Raw genomic sequence first — 26,870 nt, forward strand, 5'->3', positions numbered from 1 at the left:
ATCATTAACACAGCTATCGGATTTCTTTTATAATGGCCTCACATATGTTCAAAGGAAAAAGGTGAGAATGGTTTCTATGTTCAAATGTTACATGTACTTTCATTTCACCTGTTTCTAAACAATGACCACTGGGCAATTTTGTGATTAAAAAAGACTGCAAACCTTTTGAATGGTGCGAGTTCATGACATCAAGTTAAACTTGGGAGCTTGCTAGATGATTTTAGTCTTTTGAGATACTCCAACAATAAAAAGTTTTTATACATTCTTTCTGAAGCAATTGTGTGACACGGTGATCAACTCTATCCTACTTTGTTAACAAAAAGTACCAATGAATCAAAGATGTTAACGTGGAAATGCAACACAGACTTTGTACTGTGCACATTGTTAAATTTGTCCGTTTTGTTTGCTGTTTTAGGTTTAGACTTAGGGTAATTATTTAGTAACTATGTGGAAGAGTTATGTCAAAAAATTGTTTTCTCTCCCTCTTAGTCTTCCAATTTAAGTATCAGGTGAACCATAAATCATTGCATTTCAAAGGGAGTCAAATGTGATATACCTTTCTTAACACAGAGCAGCTTTGATGAAAATGTTTTTATTCTTAGCAGGAAAAACAATCCGCACTTGTTCTAATCTAACTGCATAGCATATTTGCTTAGCTTTTTCCTCAAGGAGAGCCTAATTTCCTAGCACTTATGCTGAGTGGTACTGATCCACAACTTGTTCAGACTAATATTTAATATTTGTGCATACTGCTTAATCATGTTCCATTTGATTCACATCATTCAGGATAAACTACAATTTAATCATCTAACAGTTGTTACTACTAGAATTTGTGTTTTTCTCATCGGGTATTTTTTTTTTTTTTGGCCACATAGCACTGCAGACGAGAAAGTTAAAAAGGTAAGCACTACTACTGATAGCTGGTTGTGGTTAAGGGGTGAACAGCACAAGTGAGTCTCAACAGTTGGCATTTCTTGGCGTGTAGACAGTGGCTTCTACAAAAGAGCATGTTGATTCAGAGAAGTGAGATCTTGGAAGTTCCTTCCAAGAAGGAACTTCAACTTCTCCCCCGCCCCCCCACCTGGTTGTGCCAAAAATGACATTATGTAGTATAATTACTTGTAAAGGCCTTTTTGGCATCATTATATTCAACTTATTACAATAATGAGTTATTTTTTCTCTGCATACTTACCTGGCTACATCGATTTGAAACTAGAGTGCAAAATTATCTGGCATGTTCTGCTGTCTCACAGCCGGCATTCAGAGAAGCCCCCCCTCTGTGCAAATTTCTTAATATTTCCCCCCTCAAATTATTATACACACATGTGTGTGGGTGTATATATATCTATTTACATACGGATTACGACTTGAATATGACTTATTGAATATTACTTACACGAATATGATGTATTGATTAAGAAAATCAATAGCATACATAAAAATGCTGAAACAATGTTACCAAATTCTAGGGTAGGGCATTTTAACACCATGGATGAAAACACACAGAAGACTCTCTGGATATAATAAAATTCTGTTTGTGCAAGTTGTGATTATTACAACACATACAATGTCAGAAACTCGAGCAAGAAATTAATACCAGAAAAGGCTGCCAAGAGAAAACTCAGCGCCCGACTCAAATTTTTATTTCTATCCAAGGCAGGCACCTCTAAAGATGTACTACTTTGAGTTCCTGGAATCTTCTAATAACATGTATTTTCATTTGAAAAACTCTAAGTTCTTTAGGCTTCAAGCTAATTATATAAACAGATACAGTACAGGTTCAGATGGTCCATTTAAAATAAAAACAAAGCAGAACAAAAATTATTATGACTATAAGCAGCTGAAGTCCTTCTAATATCTAAAATAAATACCACATGCATCTTTCTTTAAAGGGACCAATTTGCGAGTGGTCATTCCTAACTGGAAGGCATAAAACTAAGCAGGACATGAGGTGTCTCGCCTTTCCAGGAATCCCATAATCCAGGATTCTACATGATTTAGCAAAAAGAGGGAAAACTAGGTAAATCTAGAATGACATTGGCTCCACAACTAGAGTTCTAGGGTGCAAAAACAGGCTAAATCTTGTTCTTAGTAACGGTAAAAGGTTAATGATAACTGCTGATTTAAAAAAACCCTCACATCCAACAGCTCTGTCCACTGAAATTTTGCTCTCTTAGATGTAATTCTTCCATTAGGTAAGTGAGTTTGCTGTTCTGGTTGGATGAAAAGGTCTTCTGTAACAATACAAAGAAATGGAAAGAGAGGTCAGTCCTACAGGACTTCCTCTCTTCACACTCGCCGCATACAATTATTTTTCTGCCTACATTAGAGGCATTCACTTGAGTCTACCAACAAGGATTCTACCAAAACTGCAGTTCCACAAATGTTCAGATGTAGGTTTCTAAACTCTGAAGTAAATTTTGAAGTAACACTTTATTACACAGTTTTGTTTCAAATCATGAGTGAAGAAAACAGTCCCTGAAGCTGACAATTCAAAAGGCAACATTTGGTAATGCAAAATCCTTCTGTCATGACACAAACTGTAGGGAACAAGCCCCAAGCAAATGACACAATCATCACCTGACAAAAATGAGACAGAAGATCAAATTCAAAGCATCTGATGTTACTTTGCAGCATCTAAAGCAAACATTTGGCTTCAGCAGGGTGATTCACCAGCTGCCTCTGGAGGACAACTCTGTGCTTCTGCACATTTATCAGGGAGCCACCTCATACCAAATGACACAAATCATTAAGCACAGACAGTGTGTCCTCAAGTAGATATCTGGTTCAGGCCTGCTCTAGTCACTCTTCTGTCCAATTTCAGTAGAGTACATCAAGTTTTCCGAGAGTAGATTCCTACTGTCAGGAAAAGAAGGTCTTCCTGTTCGGTTAGTAGGTAGGCTAAATTCTGTGCTATGCAGAAGGAGATTAACCCCGCAGCTCGCTCCTGTCCAGGAGAAGTGCTATGAGCACCAGACTATGGAGTAACCCAGGCCACCACTGCTGAAGATAGGCCACTAGAAACTGGAATGCAACACATTAAGCTCCTGTCCATGCTAGATGCTTAACGCCTTTAATCCAAGAGCTTCTAAATGGAAAATACAGAGCCAGCCTTTAAAACGGGAACCAGCACCCAGGACTTCACCTCAATCATACAGGAATCTCCATTACAACAATAGAAAAAGGCAGATTGCCTTCTCATGTAGTTTTCCTCTAGAATCTTATCTTTTTTTGAGGTGAAGATGCCCATCTCCAAAAGACGGCATGGAGAAAAGCCTAAACTCAGAATACCCCAGAGCCTCATGGCCAGGGACTCTGCTAGAATCCGAAGCTACAGGTTCAGATTCTGTGGTACTTCATAGAGCTAAAAACCTCAGATCTCAATTCTGGGCAAGTGCTTTAACCAATTTCCTGCTGCTGATACTGTTTGCATTTGGGGATAAAGTTAATATAGTGCGAGTAAACAAACAGCCTATCTATCTTTATGGAAAGAGAGAAAGACGGCATTTATATACTGTCTCTATACTGTCTCTACTCCGGCATGTCTTTGATGTCTGGCTTCTGGCTGTCCCCCTGCAACCTCATGTTTTGTAGAATTACAGGCATCTAGGGAATGCCATGGTCAAAACAGGAGAAGCAATGGATTCAATGTGCTTGCTAGGATTAGGTCATGATTCAGTGGGTGACCTGGGCTGCGTCTGAGACTTCTGCAGCTAAAAGCTTCTGAAGTTAGAACTAAGGTGGAATCCAAACACTCTGAACATGACCCCTTGTGATTACAGCCCGTCACAGAGACATACTTTTCTGTCTTTTCACCAAAAACAAGACAAGCTTATGAATGCAGCTACAATAGGGGATGCTCTGAAGACGGTGGAAATACAAGTTTGATTGAAAAACTACTGATCTTGAAAATTCTTAATAGCATTGCACCTGACATGATAAATACCTTAACATTTAGATTAAGGCTTCTGATTCTGCTAATGACTTAAGGCCAACATACAAGAATTTTCATGTTCAGAAAGCTTTGCAGAAATTTGGTCCCAAATTAATTAACCTAAAATCAGGGTACATATAAAAAAAGAACTGATGTTCTCAGCCAGACTTAGCAACATCGAAAGGCACCATGCTTACTACCAACACCTGCAGCCTCTTTTGTAGTGAAATGTTTCTACTATCATACAGATCACTAAACATCTTCAACCAATTCCCACTGCAAAGCTCACATTTTACTGTTGAAAGTGATTCAAAAGTTTTTTTCAGGGTCTGGGTTAGCTAAAAAAAAAAAACAAACACCACATGCTAACTAATAAAGGCTTTTAAAATTTTATTTAAATCTTTTAAACTTGTTTTAGCATTTGAAATTTAAAATTTGGTAATCTTGGTGTTTTACATGACAAAGGCTCCTTGATTCTTCACAATGAGCCCTCTACAGATCCCTCGATCAAGGAATTATTTTCTCCATAACTCAAGCAAGTTACTATACAGAGAAAGTATGTAAGCTCAAACCTTAAGAGCATCTATGACAAAGGTTGTTGTTGTTCATAAAAAGCTTTCAACAATGTTAATAAATATGTATCATCAGAAAGAAAGTATCTGGTAAAGCAGCAAACAGGGCCCAGACACAAAGATGCCGTTGCAGTGTTCTCTTCAAATTCAATTTGCTCTGTAACAAAATACGTTTTAAAAAGTAACATACACACTGCTTTGGCAGCCAAAATGAACTCAGAGCCAGAAAGAACTATGTAAGGAATCTACTTACCTGTGCCAAACAAGAGGCCAGCAATGAAACAACTACCTTGGCTCAGACATATAAAAGCTGTCATTCCAAACCAGAAGAAAGGGAAAAAGACACATGCACATGGTGCCGTTTCTTACCATACATTATGTATGGATCAATATATCCCTCTACCAAGGAGCTGAGACAAGAAAATTGCTTAATAGCTGGAAACTAAATGTGGCCTTTGTGCAGAAACTTTTTATTGCTTCACTACTGTCTGGATGCAGGAGATCTAAATTTTCTGTTGCTGGACCGTCAGGGCTCAAAGACTGAGAGAGACCTCATGAATCAAGTCTATTCATCTGCAACTGTGGCTTCATTCCTCTCCCCCATTATCACACATCAAGATCCATCATAAATGGATTCTACGCAAAAGCATCAAGACCAATCTTAAAACAGTCAGTTCTTTTACCCACACATATCCCACTGGAGAGCTGTTCTAGAGCACTGCTCTCCTATGTAGCCAGGAGGGTTCTTGTAATTAGATAAAAGTTATTCACAGCCATTTGACATCCAGCTGGGCTCTAAACCAGCTCTGACATTAACTATTAACTTTTTTGCTTTTTGAATCCCTGGTGTTTACTTACCTATTCCTAACAAAACTCATTTTTAGCCAAACAAACCAAGCCCTTCTACTCTCCTTTTATAAAATAAGCTCCTTATTCTCCTGAATATCCTAATAGGTCTTTTCTACAACACCTGGAATCAGCTTCATTCCATCTTTTGTAAATATGAATTATCAAATTACAGTTGAGGTCAGAGCAGAATCCTGTAAAATGCTACTGAACATCCCAAGCTGTACTAGCAACAACTGCCCTGATGCATTTTATGCTCACAGTAACCTTTACAGATACATTACACTGGAGATAGTACTTACCTTGTGAGTCAAATAGCTTGTCTGCTTTCTCCTCCTCAAGTTTCAAGTGAGGAGGTGCCCATTTATAATTTATTAATCTCATGCATGACCTTGCAATTGTATATAACTACATTTCACCCAGTTCAGGGGTACCATTCAAACAACACTCCTTTAGGCAGTTAATACATGTTCTTGTTGATCTTTTACTACTTCTGGAATACAGATTTCATATGCCATTGGAATTGTTTGGATGATCAGCTTTGCTGAAATGCAAAGTATTTCTAGAGTATCTTGCTAGCTGAAAGACACCCGAGTGCGTCAGTTACTAAGTGATTAAGAAGGGATATATTTGCATTCTAGGCTAGCTGTGCATCATGCTTTAGCATTCAATCCTTTCCTATTTCATCCACAATTTAGAACCTTAAAAATAACGAGTAAGGTTATATTGACTCTGCTGAAGCTCTTTAGAGATAGAGATCAAAAAAACCATTCTGTAGTATGCTTTGAATTTTACAGCGTGGAGACAGGCAACGTGCAAGTATCTGGCCTCAAGACTCCACTGCATACCTGCAATTCTTTACACCTGCATTCTCTAGTCCTTCTATTTACTTCCCACTGGCCTTCATATCCCCCAAAGCTATATCCTATACAGATATAACCTTACCTGACATTCAGCCTCTTTTTCTATGCGGCATGTTCCCAGACACTTCAGACCTCCCGTTCAGCTCTCTGAAGCTGCACAGAAATGTTTACCTGCCAATGTACTACTTCTCCAGACACAGCAGCACAACACCACCATACAACAAGATGATCCAGCAACGTACATGTACGTGCTTCTGAAAAGAACTCCAAACCCAACACCCTTCTATTTAACTACTGTCACCACGATGAGACTAGATTCTTTCCCATCAGAAATAATGGATCTATTTTTCAGATGAGGGGATGAGGCTCAGTAACTGCAAAAAAAAAAAATTACAACAGATGGAAATTCTATGAACATAATGGACACTTGGAAGGCTATTATGGGCAAATCAGTGCTCTGGATGGTATTCTAAAGACCTGTCTTTAGGAGGACGAACTGGGGAAACAACCTACAGATAAAGCTGTGTGGGCATATGAATGAAAAATTCCTAGTCTATTATGTGTCATATCCTCGCTGGAAAGCAACGCAAGGAAACTTGAGAGTGTATATAGCTGCAATTAAGAGAAAAGATAGGGTATTTCCAAGGTCCATTTTCCTCCTTTTTATGCAATCTCTCTTTGCTTAAGAATTAGAAGGGTGTAGTAAGCATAAACCCACACCTTTTACAAATATTTTACTGAAAAGGCTATATACACGTCACGTCAGATTGACAACCTGTGTACAATAAGCACTGTTCTAACATACACGGGCCAGAAGTCCACAGTAAAAAGTGATCAAACGGTCAACAATCAATCTCAAAACCTCATGCTTGCAGTCCTCTTGTACCCATCTGCAGTACAAGTCAGGGAAATGAGTGGAAGTTAGGCTCACGTTAGCCAGTCCTCTGCATCTCTGTTCAACATTTGCTGATATTCACTTTTTTTTCCCAGCTCTCTTAGCAGGTGATTTTTAAAATTCATTCATGCTGGAAGAACTTTAACTGGTTCCAGTTGCTCATACCCCCCTTGTAACTTACTAAGTATTTTCACTCATTGATGCATTGCTTAAGTCACCAGATGCTCCCGAAAATTGCACTGCCAGTAGTGTCACACCAAATCAAAGGTAGTCACTCTGCTTTTGACCCCTTACTATCCAATTCAGAAAAAAAAAAAATTCTCTTTAAGAAAAAAAAAAAAATATAGTTTAGCTTCTCAAATTCCCAAACTCATCTCGGGCTTTAGGCACTCCAAGGATCTGCCTGCAAGACAGCTTTATTTGTATGTACTATCTTTTGAAAAATAACAGTAAAAAGTCAGATGAGATTTCAGATTTAACTTAATTTAAAAGCTAGGTAAGATTAAACTTTTTTTTTTTTTTTAAATCGAACATAACAATTCTGTGCCTGATCACAAAACAAGAAACAAAATATGTGGAAAGCATAACAAAAAGTAAGAATAAATGCAAACTTAAATATGTTTCATATAATTTTCTAAATCTACCTGCTCCTTTAGAGTTTTACTAAGATGTCTCTTAGCTGCATAAACCCTAAGAGCCAACTATGTCAAGGGAGTGGTGCCTTTCAGAGCACAACCTCTTCAAGGCTAAAGCAGCTGAGGATGTAACACAGTAGTACTTCACTTAAATGCTGTCTTTCAAGAGACTACCTTAAACGCAACTTGTGAGAAAAACAGAAAAAGAGAAAGGTTGACAACTCTCTGTAGACACATCTTTCTCCTTCTGTCATCTTCAACTTTAATTCTGATTCTTAGAAGAGAAAGCTGCAGTACCATTAACACACAGCTCCTGGACCTAACAGTTCTTTCCCTGCCCTCTTCCTGGGAATTTGATCGTTTCCACCTGCTTTAGTAGTTTGGTTTGGTTTTTTGGTTAGTTTTTGGAACTGGCTTGCTAAAGCTGTGTTTTACAAGTAGGGCTTTCCCTACTTTGGGACTTTCACTCAGCCCATGGTCCTGTTGTGGTCTTTGTTCAGCACAGTCCTACTTTAAATGACCTGTCCATGTTTCCTAAGATTTTTCTAGGGTTGTTGCAATACTTCATTACAAAGAGGTCATCATGAAGAATACTCACTATCCTACTCACAGTAACTTATTCACATCTTATTGAAACTACAATTCCATACTAACTCCTTTTAAGAATTATTAATGAAGCAGTAATATAGACTATTGGTTTGGCATTCAGTTCTTATTGCAGCTCTTCAGTTGCCTTGGAAGGCACATCGATTCTACCTACACAATATACATGGCCCATATGTAGAGCACCAAAGGCAAAGGATAAGTGAAACTGCTGGAGAATGGGCTACTGGAAAAACAAACTGAGAACAGGCATAGGAGATAAAACATATGCTAAAAGAATAGCTGATTAATCAAAAGGGAAGGAAGGTGTAGTCAGCTTCTCTAGCAGCTCTAATGCCATTGAGACCCATCTACAAGTTATCTGGTGCTGTACAGTCACTTGAAAAAATCTGAGGCTCTTTGGAGGGTGTCCAAGGGCACCTGCTCCAGACAACTGCATTTTCTGGGAAGCTCTTTGCAGTGTGAAAAAGAGCTTCTCTTTGGCAAAAAAAAAAACAAACCCAAGAACAGCACTGTGGATAGCTGTATTTACTACCAATGAATTTGGCCCTTCCAGCTTTGTTTGAAAGCCCATGTGATTACACTGTTTCTTAATGGCTTTGAGTGGCTGAACTCACATGCTTGTAATTGGTCTTTGACTCACATTACACAGTAGCTGTTTATATTTGTATACAGCTAGGCTATATGTTTGTAATGACCTTTTTATCTTTCTCCTCTTCTTCCTTTCCCTCATTTGGCTAATAAACTGCTTTAGATGTAAAACAGATTGCTGCACGTCTGCAAAAGGAAGAAGGGAAAGGGAAGTTACATTACCATTATTTTAATGAAGTTGAAAAGTGTCATGATCTTGTAAGTCATGCAAGCTGACAAAACCTCAGTCGTTTAACAGACAGTCAAAAAAGACAACTATAATCATTTACTATTAATAACACATGCACAGCCATATCTATCAAGCCATGTGCTGCTGAGTCATCCATTAGAAAAAAGCAAAGCTAAGAACAGAATAAAAAAAATGCCTGGATTCGAAGTTGCAACATTCGGCTAGATATTACATTCTGGCAAGAAAAGTGTACCTGGACGCACACAGACAACACAGTAGGCTTGCACAGGTGAAAAAACTGGCCCTCTGCCTATGCAACAATTTTTAGCATTGCAGGAGAAAGCATGGAGGCAGAGCAACAGCAGGCCCTGTAAGCTGCTGGCGTGGCTGTGCCAGCCTGGGCATGCGTGGGGAACTTGGTCTGTCTTGAGAAACTCTGGAAAAATAACGGCATGAGAGCTGCTCCACAGCCATGAAGGACTTGGTTTCCTTCCCACTCTGTCTGCCACCCTTCCCAACTACCACGTGCCTGACAGTGGTCCGCAAGATAAGGCAGCCACAACTACTTTTTGGAGTACAAACAGAACAAGAGTAAATCAAAATTAATTCAAAGCTATTTCTTCATTAACAGTAATTCTTTGATAGAAGTCTGAATACTTTCACTGCTACAGGTATACATCAAAGATATAGCAATACAACTTGAATGTCACAGGGCAGAACTATAAAGAAATTTCCTAGGGTCTCATCTAACAATCCGTAGCATTTTCCAACAGGTGACACACCAGCCTGTATTCATACTGTACATGTGGTGAAAGAGGATTTAACAAAAGGACACCTTGATGCACAAAGTTCTAGCCTTTCCATTTTTATGAAACCCAGTGCAAACTCAACTTAAAACCATTAAGTTTGAGTTTCTATAAAAGTACCATTTGTTTTTAAAGAATTATTCAGGTAATGAAATTGAGAAACTTTTTTCTCTATTTAATAAAACAAGTTAGCAATCTTCATGAAACTTTGTTATTTCAATCAACCAGATTGCATCCCATTAAGATACAGAAAATGCCATCAGCATAAGTTATTCTAAATGTTAGGATATTAAGTGAAAATACTAAGTAAAATCTTTTTCAGACGACTCTGCCCACATGTCTGATCTTTGATTTAGTTCAAACTGCTAACTACTTACATTAGAAACCGAGAAGAGTTCCTACATAAATATTCCCCTCTTTCCCCGACAGAGCAAGTAGTACAGGGCTATTTCTTTCCCATCAGCAGCATAGTCAGGGAAGAAAATAGATGAACTGACTGCAGTGCCAGGGGACTAGTATAATATTGCCCAATGCAGACCTGTCAAGCTTAACATGCTTCATACAAGACTCATCCAGCTGATTCCAGACTCAGCCCACAGCAGCACCTGAATCTCAGCGGTTTGAGTTAATACTTCACAGCCTTGTGGGCTAGACGTGGCTGACTACAGTCACGGAAACCAAGTTTTAGGGGCATTCTCTAGCTGCAAATCAGGGCTGTAACTCCATTCCCAGCATGCACCTCCAAGTACTGGTACCTTCCTTGTAAAATGTGAGATGTTAGATGCTCACGGAAATGGATGAGTTCAAAGAGTTCAAATGCTTGAGGACAAAGACATTCACTGTGGGTACAACTGTGAAACAACACATTCAAATGAGATGTTTTCAGGATGTAGCCTTACTTATTTCAGCTTATAATAGCCAGGCTTTGGCTCCAGAATGGAGACATCTCATTTAGGTACCTAAAATTATGTGTCTGCATGCAAGTTAGGACTTCAAACTCCCGTTATAGCAAGTGGAGATCTAGTCAGTACAAACAGTGGAGCCTGGAGAGCTATTCAGTGCAAACTGATGTCAGCTGAAAAGCACTGACTGTACTATAGCTAGTGACTAAATCTTCACTAGTTATAATGGGAGCTTATATCCAAGGCCACACATAGAAACACACATTTAGACACCTAAAATTAGATGTCTTCAGTATGCAGCTGAAGCACTGATATTTCAAACAAATGCCTCCAGAACCTTCCTACAGTCGGGCTCGGCTTGCAGTGTGGAGCTTGCAGTGTAATGAAAAGAGGGAATAAAGGAGGAGATTAGAGAAGATACAAGGGAAGATTAGCTGATCGGAATACACAGGAAAATGAGACAGGAAAAGGAGAACCTGACTGAACACCTTATAATGAATATAGTAAGTTATGAACTCATTCACGTCTCAAAATGTCTGAAATAAGTCAAGACAGAATAAAAGTTAGAAAAATATCTAATAGAAGAATGAGAAAATAACCAAGGCAAAAATGTTATAGACATGTTTTGTCCACATAAAGACACTAGATCTATTGAAACACATTTTAAACAGAAATCAATGACAGAAAAACTAAGTTTTCCCTAAAACGCACTGCAACCAACATTGTGAAAGAGATCTGAATTAATGCATTTCCCTTTTAATCTGGTGGGGTTTTTGTTTGTTTGTTGGGTTTTTTTTTTCCCCTCAATTTGCTGCTGCAGGAGGTGATAAAACAGGTCTAGTTTGCTTTCTATTAAAAACTTTTGTCAAGTTCAGCTTATTCTGGGAATAGCATGTTTTAGAAATCTAGTGTTTATAATCCTAACAAGATGGGCACAACAGTAATGTGAGCTGCTCTGGCAGAAAAGCAGCATGATAAAGTAAGCTCTTCCAGCAACAGCCTCTTGTAACATCCCTGACTGCCTCTTTAAGGGCTGGAAGAGACTGGGACCACCAAGACGTGGTCAGTTATCAGACTTAACGGAGGGAAAGGTTAGGCAGTTCCCAGAGAAGGCTGAGGGAGCTCTGTTACAAGGCTGATTCTCATGGCCACTCTTGGAGCAGAAAGAGCCGGATCTGAACAACAGACTTCTGGATGGCTACTGTTTATTCTGGTCAGGGGAACGACCTCATTTTGCACTACTTTGCAAGTTTTGTTGAGTTAATAAAACAAGTTTGAGAGATGGTCCTGAAGACTGCCTCTGCCCTACTGTAAAAGGGGCTACAGCATCAAGTAGATGTAAGCTGAGCTACCTTTAATTCAGCACAGTCCTAATAGTAGTACTAGAAAAGCTGCAGCAGCAGGGCTTATGGGCAAATTTTCCCTGCCAACAGTACTTGAATTATGGACTAAACTTCTCCTATGTGTGAAGGGCTTAAACACACCATTATTTCTTTACCTTATCAGAAGGGTATTTGCCATATCTCCACCCAACTTTTATGCTAACCTGCCTGCAAAAGGCAGGAGGGTAAGCCTGTTCTACAAAATTTGCAAGGGCATTCATGCACTCTATCACTCTAAGCTATAAAAAGAGTAGCTGCTACTTAGAATTATTTTGGAATGAGATAGCTCCAAATCAAGCTGCTACAACCACACTTCATGGTCACTTTCTCTTATCGTCTTGTTGCAACACAGAAGAGAATCAAGTCCTCTCTGCAATCATACTCCTCCATGGCTGACCAATACCAATGTTCCTATTATTTTTAGTTTGACTGTAAGTACCTGAAAATACAAACACCTATGAAACAATTTCTAAAATGTGTAGCTTGAAGGTCACTTCCAAACAGAGATGCTTTAAAGTTAAGCTACTCCTAGAATCAGCTCTGAAACTCTACATGGACATCCTCAACCAAGAGTTAAGTGGCTTTAAGTCACTGTAGCTTGCTGTGACCTCATACTTTCAGTTGACTTGTCTTAGCTTTCCTCAATGCCTTTTATGAAGGCCCTCTAAATACTTCCGACGGAAATCCTAAAATTAATGTGTAGAAGAGGATGTTAATCTAAGTATCCATATCCAGTTTCAGCCTTGCATATCATGTTTAGTCTTCCACAGCACTCACACAGAAGGAATGGATAAGACAACTGAAATGATTTACAATTTAGGGTGAGGCTTTTTTTTTTTTTTAAATGAACTGATGTATAAAACCTTACATCTGTGTCTTCAGAAGGCTACAGTGGAGAAAAGCTGTAAAGCATCTTTGAAGACAAAAACGAAAGCAAATAAACTTACCCATGCCATCATGTAACATTTCAGTATTTAGAAATGCGAAACAGGTAAACGGAAACAAGGATGAAGAATTATTTTCTTCTTGGGCTACAGAAAAAGATCACCCAGAGCAGCTTCCCTGAGTGGCTCCAGTAAGCTGTTCTTAATGGGAGCAGGAAAACTAGAGCACTAAAAGCTTTGTACTACACATCTGGGTTGACTTGTAAGGGTTCATTACCCAGGCTCTTAAACCATCTAGAAGACTAGAGATGCTCAAGAAGAGAATTCTTGCTAACAGTGTTTTATTGGTTTTGCTAGTTTGTCCCATTACTACAGATATATGTATTTAAATAAATATTCTTTTATTCCTAAACTTTGCCCAGTGCTAAAGTGGATCCAAAGTAATTTAACAAACAAGATACGGTATTTCTACAGGTGATGTCACCCTTAAAGCCAATATATGGGATCATTACTGCAGTGCCAGTACAGGTATTCTAGTACATTCGTTTTAAATAAAACTCAACACCAAAAAACCAGAAGATACTGAGAATGAAATAAATCCAGGGTTTTTTTGTTGTTGTTCAAATATACTGAAATAGCGGTTACATTTGGATTTTAAAATGTTCAGCTTGGTTGCTCTGACAACATCTGAAAACAACCACAACCACATGAGACCTGGCAGCAGGTAACAGCAGATAATAGATTGAGAGCAGCTCTGAAGAGGACTTGGGGATACTGGTGAATGAAAAACTAGACACAAGCTGGCAATGCACACTCACAGCCCAGAAAGCCAACTGTACCCTGGGCTGCATCAAAAGAAGCATGGCCAGCAGGTTGAGGGAGGTGATTCTGTCCCTCTACTCTGCTCTGGTGAGACCCCACCTGGAGTACTGCCTGCAGCTCTGGAGCCCATAGCACAGGAAAGACATGGACCTGTTGGAGCAGGTCCAGAGGAGGGCCACAAAAAATGGTCAGAGGACTGGAACACCTCTGCTATGAGGAAAGGCTGAGAGAGTTGGGGTTGTTCAGCCTGGAGAAGAGAAGGCTCCGGGGAGACCTTATTGCGTCTTTTCAATACATAAAGGGGGCTTATAAAAGAGAAATGGAGAAAGACTTTTTACCAGGGCCTATTGTGACAGGACAAGGGGCAACAGTTTTAAACTGAAAGAGGGTAGGTTTAGATTGGACATAAGAAAGAAACATTTTGAGGGTGGTGAGACACTGGCACAGGTTGCCCAGAGAGGTGGTAGATACCCCATCCCTGTAAGTGTTCAAGGTCAGGCTGGATGGAGCTTTGAGCAACTTGATCTAGTACAAGATGTCCCTGCCCATGGCAGGGCATTGGACTAGATGATCTTTGAAGGTCCCTTCCACCCCATACCATTCTATGATTCTATAACAGTTTTATTCACACAATGTTCTGCGTAATGGGCAGGTTTGGTGTTGCAAAGCTGAAGCTAATCTTAGAATGAACTAAAGTTCGTGTTTCACTACTGTAGTCTCAGAATTGATGTGATCTTCTTTTCCTCTTGACTTCCTTGAAAACACTTTTCAGAAGTGTTTTATTCCTTATTTTAAGGAGAAAAAATTAGGTTAAAATTGCTTAACTTTTATCCTAGAGACTAACCTTAATACTGATATTTCATTTCATTTCAAAGCATGAAGTATTTATGACTCATTCCAATTTACATAATTTTTCTTATTTTATTATGAAAATGGCAATTTTCCTTTGCAGAGACATATAGAACATGGTCTCTCTTATTATGTCAAGTAACATTTAATAGCCCTTAGCTGTAACTTGGGACTGTTACAAAATGTGCTCAAGATGAGTCATCTTCATTCATTTATTCTGCAATAGGAAGAATTCATGAATGAGTGATCTGCAGTAATTCACTTCTACAAAGAGAGCCCATTCATACATTTCAAACCTGGTTTTCTGAATCACTGTAATGTAGCTGATTATTTCACTTCAACAGAAGAAAATTTTGGCTTAAGGAAAGTTTCCACAGAAGTCTGAGTATTTCTAGTATGTGAGAACAGTTTCATAGATTTAAAAGAGCTCTTCTGAAAATAAACGTTTTGGTCTAACACACAGATACACAGGCAGATATCTTCCTATCTATCTAGCAAGAAAAGCACAGTGTCTTTAGAAAGTAAGAAACTGAGAAACAGTTTAAATTGAAGTTGCGTCAAGGAAGAGCAGAAGTTATCACTATCAGACAAACCACTAGGCAGACAAAGAAAACATTTTATAAAATCAGAAAAATGGCCATTGGCACACAGAAGTGCTCATTTGAAGCTGTATTTAAGTCAAAATACATACAACAGAAAAGCAACTAAGATCCAAGACTGCTAACTATAGAAACATAAAGCAACCATGCTTCTTATTTTACAGAAATATAAATGTAAGACACCAAGAATAAAATACACAGATTATTTTAAGTCATCAAAATGCCACAAAAATAAAGGAATGGGATTCACCAAGGAGAAAAGGTTCCTTAACCACCACTGCTCTTTTGCCAACCTCAAGAGATTTCAAACCAGGAAATAATCTTAAGAGCCTTTTCACCCAATCTTAACTGCCATGGAAGAGGCCCACATTAAAAAGCCACTTCTCACTTATCATGGTACCAAAAACAGTCAAAGCTTTACAGATCATCTGTGAGAGTTATACCAGCAAATAGATGGTAAGTCAGTACAGAGACCTGGGTATAAATGCAGCATTTTCTTCAGAAGCTTAGCTCACAGAAAAAGCATGTGTGCTTCTCCATTAATTGGTGCTTTAAGTTTTCATTACTTCATTGATTCAAGAGCAGCTCTAAAATAGTCACTTTATTCACACCTCTTCTTTCTCCTAGAAAGACAATGACTCTCCTTCTTTTCAGGCTGAGAAGTTTTACCCTATGTATACAGTATCCAAAGTAAGGATAGTTCTCTTTACAAATAAAATAACTGACAAGAGCAGCACAAAGACCGACAGAATGCCTCAATGTTTCCAACAGACAGGGATACGATGCAAGAAAATACAATTAACATCATGGTTAGATTTAGAAACAATTCACATTGACTTCAGCAGATAGCGTAGTCTCACGTCTCAAGCACAAGAGAGATCTAGAATTATCCAAGGAACAGTGACTTACCAAATCACCCAGACCACTGTACCTGGCTATCTGCACTTCTACTGGGGATCCATCCAGAAGCAGCTTGCTACCGCTTAACTTCCATTCTTTCATTTTAGTACTATATTCACATAATTTCAATTTAAACTTATGTGCATGCAAATTGTCTTGCAAGAACCTGAATTTACATTTTATTGTTTTCACCTTTGGTCAATGTGTAACATTCTAAATTCTTACTATCTTTTGTAACCTCATATTATTTTTCTTCTTCCTTGGATATCTTTTAGTAAGACTGTAATCCAAAGAGACAACATATTTGTTAGCCACCATTTTGCTAAGTATAAATTAGAATACAGACTTCAAAAAATAGTACTTGCAAATTTTCTGTTCCTTAAAAAAACCCCCTGTACTATGTTCAATATTGAACTGAAGCCCTTGTTATTTGTAGAATATTGAAGATCCCACAAAATATGAAGTAAATTAAGTTCTCAGAACCAGTTCATTCTAGAAAGCAAACATCAGAATCTAAGAGATATTTGTTTGGTGGTCACTTACCATTCTACCACAAATAAGTAAGTGTTGTGAATTATACATGTAAGCTTTACAAACCTCATTTTGAAAGGGATAAGAGAACACTTGTAACAAAGTATTAAGTGCATTTCATGAAAAATCTTTGCTTGTACTCATGCTCTTCCTCCAAGTGGATTCTGAGTATGATACAAGACAAAACCATATTAATTGCAATATGCAATATACTTGTATGTCATTATAATTTTTCTGTGGACAATACATGCTGTGGTTTTGCATAGTATACAGATACACATTTTCAGCATATGTAATACTACCTCTTTTTACATAGTACATCACAGAAAAAGCTGAATAATGCATTCTTTGCAGAAACTTTTAAGTCAATACAGTCAGAAAAGAGTATAAAGATGGGTAAATATTTATAGGAAAAAATGAGATTGGAAAAAAGCATTAAGAAACTAATGACTAAATTATGACTAAGTTATGACGACTAAATTAACTTCCCACTGATTGCATCTCCACTAAATTTCAGCCATCTTTGCTTTCTTCATGCCTTTTTAAAAATAAACATCTCTGCATGTTTATAAGGTTTCCTCCAAACCATACTCATTATGTATTTCCACATCTTTAACTTTGATTTGACCTAAAAAGTGAGTGCATACAGCAGAAAAGAACAGGGAACTGATGGGAGCTTTTTTTCTTTAGAGTCAATGCAATAGTCTCCTGCAGCTGTAACCCATTTTGCAGACTTGTCGTCCATTTTGTAGCCAAGTGAAGGGCAAACTATGTTTGAGAAGTTGCGGCAGAGCAAAAAGGACCACCGATACCAAATTGCTTTCTACAGTGTACACCATCTGAAATGGTTCACTTTATAGAAATCTGTACACAGAAAACAGGAAAGCAGACATTCCTCATTAGTTGCAATACATACAATGAAAAAGGTACAGCATCAATTACTAAGGGAATTTCTTCTTTAAGCCAGACATACCCAAGAAGCCAAAAGGTAGAAAGATCCATCAACATAGCACTCATAAAACACAGAAATGTCTCAGGAGTGGCAAGAATAGACCAGAAAAGCAACATTCATAAGACCACATGCAACTCAGATTCTGTTCTAAGATTAGAGAATGTACAGATATGAAAAGCCTCTATGCCCTCTGTTTTACTACCAACTATAAGCCCTATTTTCATGTCCTGGAAGGGGGAAGGATGAGGAGAATGTCTATATGACAGGAGCTGTGGAACTGATTGGGAATGTAGGTTCCTAGATTGCCAGTGCCACTTTTCAGGAAAGTGGTAAAGACTGTACCTGAGCTTACACTTCGTGAGACCCAGGAACAATTGTCTAATAACTGCTCCTGCTCACTTTCATATTTAAAGCGTGAAGAAATCAGCAGCTGAATCAAATCACAATAGCGAGCTGACTACTCAGAAAGCAAGAGGGACCAAGCAAGGATAAAAGCTGTACCATGAAAGGTTAGAATGTATCTATAGAGATATGATCTCAATATTTTTGCAGTTCATCACACACTTCCTGCTTTCAAGATGGTCATGCAAGGAAAGTGTCGATTCATTCCCTGCCCCCCTCTCCCCAAGCTCATCTGATAAATCAAAATTAAAACCCAAAATGCAATGCATGCCACTCTCCTCAGTGTTTTGTGCAACAGAAGTAAAATACATCTTATCTGTTCTTTAACTTAAATTGCAAGACAAAAATCACTATATTCCCCTCAGGTATTGCCAAGTAATTATTACACAGCTACCTTTCAAATAAGCCCTATAGAACTGTGAGCTGCAACACCGATCCATTTGTGGCTCAAAGGAAGCAACAGTACTATGCAACCAGCACAATGTTTTGAAAAATGGTGCTAATGGACATGCAAACTTTAAGAATTGTCGATATAAACTTAATTACAATCCAAGGCCTACTTTTAATCAGTTATTTTGCAGCCAAAGGACCTGCCTATGACACTAGAAACCAGACCTTTCATCTCTTCTCAGACTGGAGAGGGGGGGAAAGGAGCTGGAAAATACTGGCTTCAACTTCCCAGAACAGTATCTGTTGAAGCTGGGCCAACATCCAGAAAAAACAAGGTAGGATTCATTGGCCCAGAAGATAACAAGCAAAAAAATGCCCCCATAGCTGAATCTGTGGATATTCTCTTATAACACAGTAAAGTGGTATTCTAAACAACAGCAATATCTCACTGCTTATTTCCTGCAGCTCTAGATAGGCTTAACTGGTGGCTATTTTCATTCAGAATAGAAAACAACATCCAAACTGACCACTGCGTATGGGGATGCTACACTTAGAAGAAGCATTTGTATTTTGAAGCTGCACTTGCTAGAACTCAGAAAGGACCCAATTTGGCCCCTAGAGATAACGAAAACCTACTAGTGGGATAACAGACAGCTACTGTTGGTATGGGCAAACAATGTACACGTGACAGCAAAGAATAAAAAAAATAAACCAAATTAACAACTGTAGCTTTTAATTTGAGGTCTGTGTAATAAATGAGGTTAGTCAAAAGTTGCTACCACAGCACTTCCCTGTTTGCTTTGCAAACTGAAAATGTTCCCCCCTTTCTCTCCCAAGAAATTTAATTTCATCTAATATAAGAAAAAGTGCTTTGTTTATGGCAGTGAAACCTAAATCCAATGATCTTTAGCATCTAATCTTTTAGGTCTTTAAATGGCTCTTGTATTTAAAATCATTTCTGTCAGTCTTTTACTTTCAACACGACAACTTGCTTTTTATTTATCCTGATGAAGATGCAGGAAATATTAAATAAATTTATCAGCTTTACCTGTAAAGCACTGAAACTGTCCATCTTCTCTTCTTATTGTAAATGCTTCCCCTGGATTAACTTGCACAATAATAACCTTAAAAATAAAAGAGTGTTTACAACCATTACACAGGAATATGTTACAGAAGTCTGATATGTGAAAAAAAAAAAAAAGTAAGTTTTACTGGGGAAAAACAACTTTTTTTCTGGTTAGTAAATACATTATTTTTCACTTCACACTGCTTGCTGCCTTCATCCCATGGAGAAAAAAAAAGAGATAAGAGCAAGAACAAGTACAGATATTTTTAAACAAACATTTTTCAAAGAACCAAGGAGAGAATAACAACTGAGTAAAACAGTACCTGTACAAATTTTATTTTCCCAACTGCTTAGCATAATTAAAAAGCTATTTGTACAGCCTAAATTATTTCAACAAATTACATTAACTTCAGCATTAATCAAACCATTACATAAAGTTTCAGAAGGAAGTCTAGAATTCCCAGTGTTTGAATTTTCATCATAACCACTTGGCAAACAGTTTTCAACACAAGGGAAATATTGTGTCATTTCCTTCTTTACATGATCCAAGCATGTTTGTACATTCATTGATGATAAAACATTTTCAGAAGTCATGACAAAGTAAGTGCTCTAGATGCACAGCATGAAACAATATGTATAGTTTTATTTGCGGAAAGCTGTTTGTTCAAATTTTGTAAACCCATGCAATCCAGAATTGATAGCAAAGCACCCTTATCAGCCAAAATAAACAGAGGAAGTCTGACATGTACCAAAGTAGAAGCCTGTTACCATTTTAGACTTCTGTATTCTCATTTGAAACCTGCCTTTCTGTGAGAGAAAAAGTTTGTAACCATGAAGAATCTAGCTAAAATTGTGAACAAAGAAAAAAAAAAAAAAAACAGAAGAGCAGGTGCATTTCATAATTTCCTTTCTGGACACATCTTTCTTCAGTCTCGCTTGCACGTGTCTAAATAGAGTGTATGTCCTCCTCCTGGTGTGAACTGGGGAGAGACAAATCTTTATATACACAACTCTTCAACATTATGGCCAAAAATTTCCCCTGTTAAATTGCTAAAAGAAAATAAAATTGGTCTTGTTTACAAAAAAAGAAAACAGGAAATGTGAGTGTTACTCATTTTAGGAATACCAAAGAGAAAGGAAAGGGTGAGGAAAAGGCAGAAATCATAAGAATTCCTCTCCCTCTGGTAGAGAAACATTATGAATTAATGAAAAGATGGCAAGTTCTGCCCTAACATATCTGCAACTTCGATGAGGTATGATGGATATTCACATTTTCAAACTTGTGCCATGTGATTCAATACTGATTTAGCTCAGTTTTGAGCATGCACTCTAAAAATACTACTTTGTTTCATGTGGTACAGTACTGTTACTGGAGAAAGATGTCTCCAGAAGCTTTAGGCTCTTTGAGAAAAAAAACAATGAACTATATCACTATTTACATTTTATCATGCTAATAAATTTTCCAGATCTTCTAAAGTGTGTCTGAATATAAGATTCAGTAAGTTAGCATTCATAATATAATCTAAACTTAGAAACAAGAAGATTTTAGACATGAACTTCAAATAAGACTTACAGGTCTTCAGAAAATATTGTATTGTCAGAGTTTATTCTAAGTGTTTGAAGGTAGCATTTTAACAACTGGCAATCACTTTCACAATGTGAAGAAGGAGAGAAATACGAGTGGATGAGTTCTCACAAATTTTTTTTCAGACTCCCCAAGCAGGCATAATTTTTTGAAGACATATTTCATTGATTTACTTTCCTCTCTCTGCTACAATTGAAAGTTTTAGCTGGAAATTTAGACTGGAATAAAAGTACCTAAAAGCTTTGCAGGAGTGCACGAGAATGTCTTTCCATCTCTTACATGTGGATTGGATAACCACATTTGCCCAAGTCTTTTGGCTGATTTAATATGCTCTAACTCCTGGGAGGTGCCATTCTGGCTGCAGCTGACATGTCCATCTGTACAATTTTCAGCTCAATATTCTTGGTCTCCACTGTATGAACTATGAGAAGTAGAATAGCTGCAAAGCCCTCAAGTTTTAGGGCAATGGCTGGCATAATTCCCTTGATTCCTGCTTTTAAAGTAACAGGGAATGGGGGATGACTGGTGTCCCATTTCTTCTGTGTCAGTGCCTGAGGCTGGTAACCTGGGTAATGATGCTGCCTTGGGAACCTGCTGGCTTTCCTCCTCCAAACCTCTGCTGCAGGACATCTGAACTGGAGGCTCCAGCTAGCAGAGTGGATCTGAGCATAGGAATACACATACTGGCCCAACTGCAGCAAGCGGGCCCTAGGTCTCCTGATTTTCTTTTGTAGCAGCTTCTCCTGTGTGAGAAACTTTGTTGTTCACTTCACAGCTACTCTGAAAAAGCAAAGACTCAGCACGCCAACCATAGTGTAACACAGTGAGAGGGGGCACTGTTCAGCAGCAGCTGTGCCATGAGGCAACAGGTCTGATGGAGTCCAGCATCACTCTGATGCTCAGGATGTCATCAGATTTTCATCTCTCTGAGGACGTCTGACTTCCACTCAAAAGGGTGGAGAGACTCACCGACTTAATGCAGTTTAATTAGATACTCTGTTCCCAGGAACAGGAAATAGAGCCTTTTTGTCAATGGACTATTAGTCTACTTGATGCCTGACTGTGTATTTATTTCACTGGCTCCCACTTTCAGCCTTGCTTTTATGTTGTGCATTCACATTTCTATTTTACCACCGTTCCAAGATAGGCTGTATTTGTTGCCAAGCGTGCCAAAAGAGAATCTGAATCACGGCTGAAGTAATTTCAGAAGTTTCAAGAGCTGCTGGCTTCAAAGGTCTTTGTGTTGGGGTAATGTGTCAGCGTGACCAGCACTGGTTGCTGGAGCAGCCAGCAACCTGAACTGAGGGTTCAGGAACCCAAGCAACCTGAACCTGGTGTTCACTGCTGAACCCAGTAATTGCTGCTTTGAGAAGGACATTTTTGACACTTACTCACCACCTCAGTAGATGCAATTTGAAATAAGAAAAATTAAAGCTATGCACAAAGAGAGAGAGACTGATACCTTTCTGGTCAGAAGAGATATTACCAAAGATAGACAATCACTCACAAGGACTCCCTCTTATCTAACAAAACTCTGCTGCACATAATCAAAGATGCAAGAAAATTTCTCTAAAGGAAAAGGAAACATGGATCTTTCACAGCATCACGTTAGGCAAATAAATCTACAGGTTGCTTAGTATTTAATAGCTATTTCATCTCATTCTAGGTGGCTTTGTGCAGGCCTGCACATCTCATTGTCCAACATGCTACTTCATGAACGCTGACATCAGTACTTATGAAAACCAAGGCCCTCATCTTTCACACTGAATATTCTAGACCTCGATCTCCTTCCTCTTCTGGACAAAACATTCATGTTGGCTGGAAAGCTTTGGAAAAATCTGATGGTTGGCCTCTCCCCACACATCAATCTTTTCATGATAAATCCTGTTGTTTTACTCGCAGTGTCTAAAGCTCTGCTATCCAAAGGCTAACATGCATTATTCTATCCAGATTTACATTGCCTGCTCCTCTAAGATAATTATGATAATCTGAAAAAACTCATTTGTGATGTGTCAGTCTCAGTGGGAGGCACATTTAACACAGCCACTTTTCAAATGCCATTTCTCTTTCTAAATCAACAACACACTAATTAAGGACTTCACAACCTTAAGAAAATAATGCAAACTTAAGCCTTGATACAGGCTCTAGAATCCTACAAGCACTTCTGAAGCATAACAAACTATAACAGAACCTAATAAAATTTAAAAGGGTAATTTCTCAATGCTAACACAACTTTGACTCAACATATTTTTGTCTCAAGTTCAAAATATGTTAAGGCATTGCTATTAAGAAATGGGAGTATTAGGTCAACAACTAGTTTTGTGTAATTTCCACTGGGACTATAAATTGTTTCCTTTAAACAGTTATTTAATGATGATCCACATGACCTCAATACAGTTCCTGATGAAAAACGGTACAGAATCTCTTTCCAGAGAATAGCATACGAGTTGACAATACAAGACTGCAGCTATACAATTATCCTAAGAACAGTTCTTGCATAAATAAAACAAAATTACCAGCCCACATGACTAAAGCTTGGCAACTGTGTTTTGGGTATTTCAAAGACTGTCAGAGTTTTAACAGTAAAATTTCATACTTTTCAATGGCACTTAATTTATTCTACAAAAGATATTTTAGAAGGTAAACCCAGATCAAATGAACAATATACTAAGCTTTGTAGTAGTTTAATTAAATAGGTATGGATTACAGAGGTTTCTTCTTAGCACAATATTAAAAGCAAAATCCATCCTAAAAACATAGAAAGGCATTCCAAAAAGGAACAGTATTCATTAATCCCCCTTCTTAGCATGGAATACTCGACTTTTTTTCCTGATTTTAAAACATTTACTTCACTGCCCATCCACTGTCAGTTCAAGACGCATAGCCTGCATTGGCAAAGACCAGCTTCCTAACAGAACTGAATCATGCCACATATTAGAAAGCTTAATAGGTTTTTCCTGAAATTGCTGTTTAAACTCAGGCAGCTGCTCAAGCCAAATAAGAACATAAGAAATATCCTCATGGTCTGGGTCAGCAGTCCGGGTCAGCAGTCCATCTAGCCCAGTACTTTGTCTCCAGTATATCAACTGGAGATGCTATTTAGGGAGAGCAGGTGAACCAGGCCACTTTCTGCAGTCCATCTCTGTCATTGTCCATGAGTTTGCCTAAACTCTGAGTTCACTTACACTTTGAATTGCCTCCACAACCTCCTACGGCAGGAAGTTCCTGAAGTTCACCTTTTAGCCATGTTAAAACAATCTCCTACTAGTTAAATGCCCCTAGTTCCTGTGCTATGGGATTTGCCGAACAACTGTTCTGAGTAAATTTCATCTACCTCCTTCATTTTTTAAGCCTTAGCAATTTCCCCCTCCTTGTCCCCTGTCTCTGCAAACTGAGGAGTCCTAATGTTTCTAATCTCTCCTAGGAGAACTGCTTCATCCCCTTGACCACGTCAGTGGTACCTAAAACCACATCTGTATTAGCAAAGCAAGCAGTGCTCAGGAACATCACCTGGGATGCCAAACAATGTTATAGTAGTCCCAAGCACAACACAGGCCAATGCCAACGAGCAGTCTTCTCCCAGACAATACCAGAAACTATTCCAGAGATCACTCTTAACTGGCAGTCTGCACACAGACACTCCTTCTGAAGGAAAAGATAGTTTACTAGAACAGACTTGCTCTATGACACTTAGCCCCAGCCTCTGGGAACATTCTTGAGCACACTTAAATTACTAATACATAAACACTGCCCAACAGCAGCCTGAAGAAGCATTACAACGTTTTGCCTCTTTGAGGAACTAGTTAAGGGATACCCTCTTAATTAGCTTTGAAAATCTATTCTTCACCTTAATCAAATCTGAGCTGGTCTTATATGATAAATACACTCTTAGAATACAACAATTCCGCCTAAGACTAATTTACACTATTTCTCTCCTCAGAGAATTTCACATTAAAATACAATTTTATTGTAGCTCCAGTAGTATGATCATGTCCTACAGAGATATGCAACATTGACTTGGACATACTGCCATTGATAGATGCAATGATAATTTAACAATAATTTCATCTTAAGATCTCGTATATGATTTAGCTTTACTACATCAGCGTGGGTAGGATGAGAAAGTATTCTGATTTTGCATCTAAAGAATCAAAGGCAGTACAAATGTTCAGAGGAGAATACTCAATGTTTCTTATTTCTATTCAGTAAGCTCTTCACTGCCTGCAAGAGAAACTACAGGATGTTTCTGCAGACTGAACTAGGAAAGGAGTTGGATGTTTTTTTCAAGTCCTTAGCTTATTTCTAACGCTGAAGAAATGAATTTGATAAAAATAGCTGGAGTCAGAAAAAAAAAATTATATGACCAAAAATACAAAACCCAAAAGGTGGAAGGGAGATCTGTGCAAGACAGAGCTGCAGCCACTTTGACTCAGAAGACTGCTCCAAAAAAGGGAAAACTTAAGGCCAAATGTTAATACTCATCTCCAGAAAGGTCTAGAAGTAACTTTTATCAGCATGAAGCAGAAGCTGCAGAAGCCAAAAGAAGATTCTTAGAGGTATTTTGCTCCACCAATATGGTCACAGCAATGTCTTTTAAAGGCAGAATGGCAACGATACAAAACGTAGCTGATTTATATCTTACTAATCCTTGTCTTTATGGATACAGAATACTTTCTTAAGCAGCCTAACAATTTGCTTGTGCCAGACAAATATGCAGGTTAAGGTATTTAAGCTCTTCATCGGAGCACAGTGAGGGACAGACTGGAATTTAAAATACAGAGCTAGCTAATCCTGTTTTGAATATGTTCGTTTGCACACTAATTAAGGCCAAAAAGCCCATTAACTCCACTGAAATAACAATTACAAACGACCCCTCATTCTGTCATAAGATCTAAGCATCTCTACTTCCACTTCCATTCTATTAACAGAAGTAGTAATGTACTAGCAGATTGCCAGGTTTCAAGATAATTTTAGCTAGCTGATGGGAAAGAAAGACAGCATCAGACTTGTGGCATCACAAATGCATATTTAAATTACAATATGCACGGAAAAGTTTTCCCGATGCTCTCATTCACAACAACAACAAAATATAAACTATAAATAGGCTTGCACAATTAATAAGTGTTCTCCATCAGGTGGTTAGTAAGCAAGACCAAAATAAAACCTATGGACAGTATTATGAAGTACCAATACCAAAACTGGATTCATCCTGATAAGGGTCCTAGATGAGGTGAAAGACTGGCAGAGCAGGAAAACAAAAAAGCTCCGGACTAATCCACAAGCATGTTACTTCACTGTTTTAGGGCAACATCGTTCCACAGCACAAATTGTAAATACAATTAGAAGTCCAAACTATTTCTGTCCCTACACAGGAAAAAAAAAAAGCCAATAAAACCTAAAGTTAAGTCAATGAGCTCTAAAAACTAACAATAAAAGATGTCTCATAGCAAGTTTGACACTTTTTTCTTCTTTTTCTCACCATTATACATGTGCAAAAGCAGCTCTCTATAAAACTCAAAAGCTAAAGAACAAGGCTCCCTCCCCAAATACACACACACAGACGATACAGCCAGCCAAAAACCAGTGCCTCAAAAATATTTTGCCACTTCAAATACATATATGCAGTGGATTT

At 38.2% G+C, this 26,870-nt stretch overlaps 1 protein-coding gene across 10 annotated transcripts in view; it reads right to left on the minus strand.

The window, feature by feature from the left end:
- FNDC3A (fibronectin type III domain containing 3A) overlaps nt 1–26,870 on the minus strand; it is a 124,220-nt gene that overhangs the window by 63,389 nt on the left and 33,961 nt on the right. For 7 of the 10 annotated variants that reach the window (XM_082304058.1, XM_082304055.1, XM_082304056.1 and 4 more), the window contains one exon: nt 19,636–19,711. The exons of 2 other annotated variants lie outside the window; for them this stretch is intronic. In XM_082304058.1, the coding sequence (XP_082160184.1) occupies nt 19,636–19,711 (76 nt within the window). Of the gene's footprint in view, nt 1–6,297; nt 6,557–19,635; nt 19,712–26,870 lie in introns of those variants that run through there. One more of the 10 variants, XM_082304060.1, reaches the window with a different exon arrangement.

The sequence above is a fragment of the Platalea leucorodia genome (genome assembly GCF_965183815.1).
Source record: "Platalea leucorodia genome assembly, chromosome: 2".
Lineage (NCBI taxonomy): Eukaryota > Metazoa > Chordata > Aves > Pelecaniformes > Threskiornithidae > Platalea > Platalea leucorodia.